This window comes from Raphanus sativus, chromosome 1, assembly GCF_000801105.2.
Source record: "Raphanus sativus cultivar WK10039 chromosome 1, ASM80110v3, whole genome shotgun sequence".
NCBI classification, from domain to species: Eukaryota; Viridiplantae; Streptophyta; class Magnoliopsida; order Brassicales; family Brassicaceae; genus Raphanus; species Raphanus sativus.
Genome location: NC_079511.1, coordinates 8911141 through 8912989, shown reverse-complemented (window position 1 = coordinate 8912989; position 1849 = coordinate 8911141). Strand labels below are relative to the sequence as shown.

General features: G+C 48.3%; 1 protein-coding gene across 1 annotated transcript; it reads left to right on the top strand.

Annotated features, from left to right (window-relative positions):
- Positions 1–1849, top strand: LOC108813000 (uncharacterized). The gene is made up of 2 exons (XM_018585420.2): positions 1–1152; positions 1236–1849. The coding sequence occupies exons 1-2, from the start codon at positions 68–70 to the stop codon at positions 1672–1674; spliced, it is 1524 nt and encodes a 507-aa protein (XP_018440922.2). The 5' UTR covers positions 1–67; the 3' UTR covers positions 1675–1849.

The following is a 1849-nucleotide window of genomic DNA, read 5'->3' as shown; positions in this document are numbered from 1 at the left end:
GGTTCTACGACAGAACATCACTAAACTTTAGTCTGTAAGCAAAGAAGAAAATCTCTTCGTACTGAAAATGGACAATCAGGAGCCCGAGATCGAGAAAGCCCCCCAAGAGGAGGAGGCTCCTGATCGCGAACCAGAGCAGAAGAAGCTCAAGATCTCCCCCGCAGGCGACGAAGAACCAGCTTCGTCAGCCGCCGTATCCGCCGCAAACGGCGGCGCCGAGCGAAGACCGCCGAAATACAAACGCCGTAAAGTCGCCATCGCGTTCGCGTTCTGCGGGGTAGGGTACCAGGGGATGCAAAAGAACCCCGGCGCGAAAACCATCGAAGGCGAGCTCGAGGAGGCTCTGTTCCACGCCGGCGCCGTACCCGAAGCCGATCGGAACAAGCCGAGACAGTACGAGTGGGCTCGGTCGGCTCGAACCGATAAAGGAGTGAGCGCGGTGGGGCAGGTCGTCTCGGGACGATTCTACGTCGACCCGCCCGGGTTCGTGGAGCGGCTGAACTCGAATCTCCCCGATCAGATTCGCGTGTTCGGGTTCAAGCGCGTGGCGCCGTCGTTTAGCGCGAAGAAGTTCTGCGATCGGAGGAGGTATGTGTATCTGATCCCTGTTTTCGCGCTTGATCCGTGCTCGCATAGCGAGGCTGAGATGGCTAGGTCGGATTCAGGGTACGAGTATGTGAAGTGTGTTGAGTGTTGCGAGAAAGGGTATAAGATCCCACTTGGTGTCTTGGGGAAAGAAAGTGTCGATGTTGATGATGCAAAATCATCAGAGGTTCAGTCAGACATTTCGTCGAACACCTGTGGTGCATTAAAGGTTGAGACTTTGAACCCAGAGTCTAAGAGTGAAAGCAAGTTTTTTTGTTATGGAGAGGAGGAGAAGGAGAGGTTGAACAGAATCCTAAGCTGTTACGTTGGTTCACATAACTTCCACAACTTTACCACCAGAACCAAAGCAGCAGACCCGGCTGCGAACCGCTACATTCTCTCCTTCAATGCGAACACTGTGATTACACTCGACGGGAAGGACTTTGTGAAGTGTGAGGTTGTGGGACAGAGCTTCATGCTTCATCAGATAAGGAAAATGATTGGACTTGCTGTTGCTGTCATGAGGAACTATGCGCCTGAATCGGTGATCCAAACCGCTTTCAAGAAGTAAGTTTTTAGATTTTTATATAGAATTGTTTTGAGGTGCAAAACTGATTTTTTTTATTTATAATTGGTGACTCTTTAATCAGGGATGTGAGGATAGTTGTACCGATGGCGCCAGAAGTTGGACTATACCTTGATGAATGCTTCTTCACGTCTTATAACAAAAGGTTTAAAGTCACTCATGAGGAAGTGTCAATGGAAGAATACAAGGAAGTAGCTGAAGAATTCAAGTGGAAGCATGTTTACTCTCATATTGGCTCATCGGAAGAAAAAGATGGGATTGTGGCGATTTGGTTGCATTCACTGAACGAAAGAAACTATCCAGACCTACGTGTTGCTGAACACAAACCAGATGAAGTCATCGTCTATAAGAAGATCGATGCAGCCTCTGAAGAAAAGATCAGTGAAGAGGATGTTGCTGTGAAAGAGAACACAAATGGTGCGGGAGAGCTACTCGTCGACAGTAAGGTAAATGATGAAACCTCTGAAGAAAAGAATATGGGAGAAGAGAAGGCAACCCAGTGAAGCTGCTTTTGTCTACTGCGGGTCGCTGGATTCAGGTGGAAGCTTCAGCAGGTCCATACCGGTCTACTGAGTATGCCTCATTTGTTTTAGATCTTGACATTGTTTCTGTGACCTTTGAGTCTATGTTTCTCATATGACTAACTTTGGTGGAAACATGCTTGGCCTTTTTTTTGTC

What these genes read in the sequence shown, in the direction of transcription:
- LOC108813000 (XM_018585420.2), top strand. Translation starts at nt 68, where the DNA reads ATGGACAATCAGGAGCCCGAGATCGAGAAAGCCCCCCAAGAGGAGGAG. An exon ending in ATCCAAACCGCTTTCAAGAA is followed by an intron (nt 1,153 to 1,235) that starts GTAAGTTTTTAG and finishes CTCTTTAATCAG; the next exon opens with GGATGTGAGGATAGTTGTAC.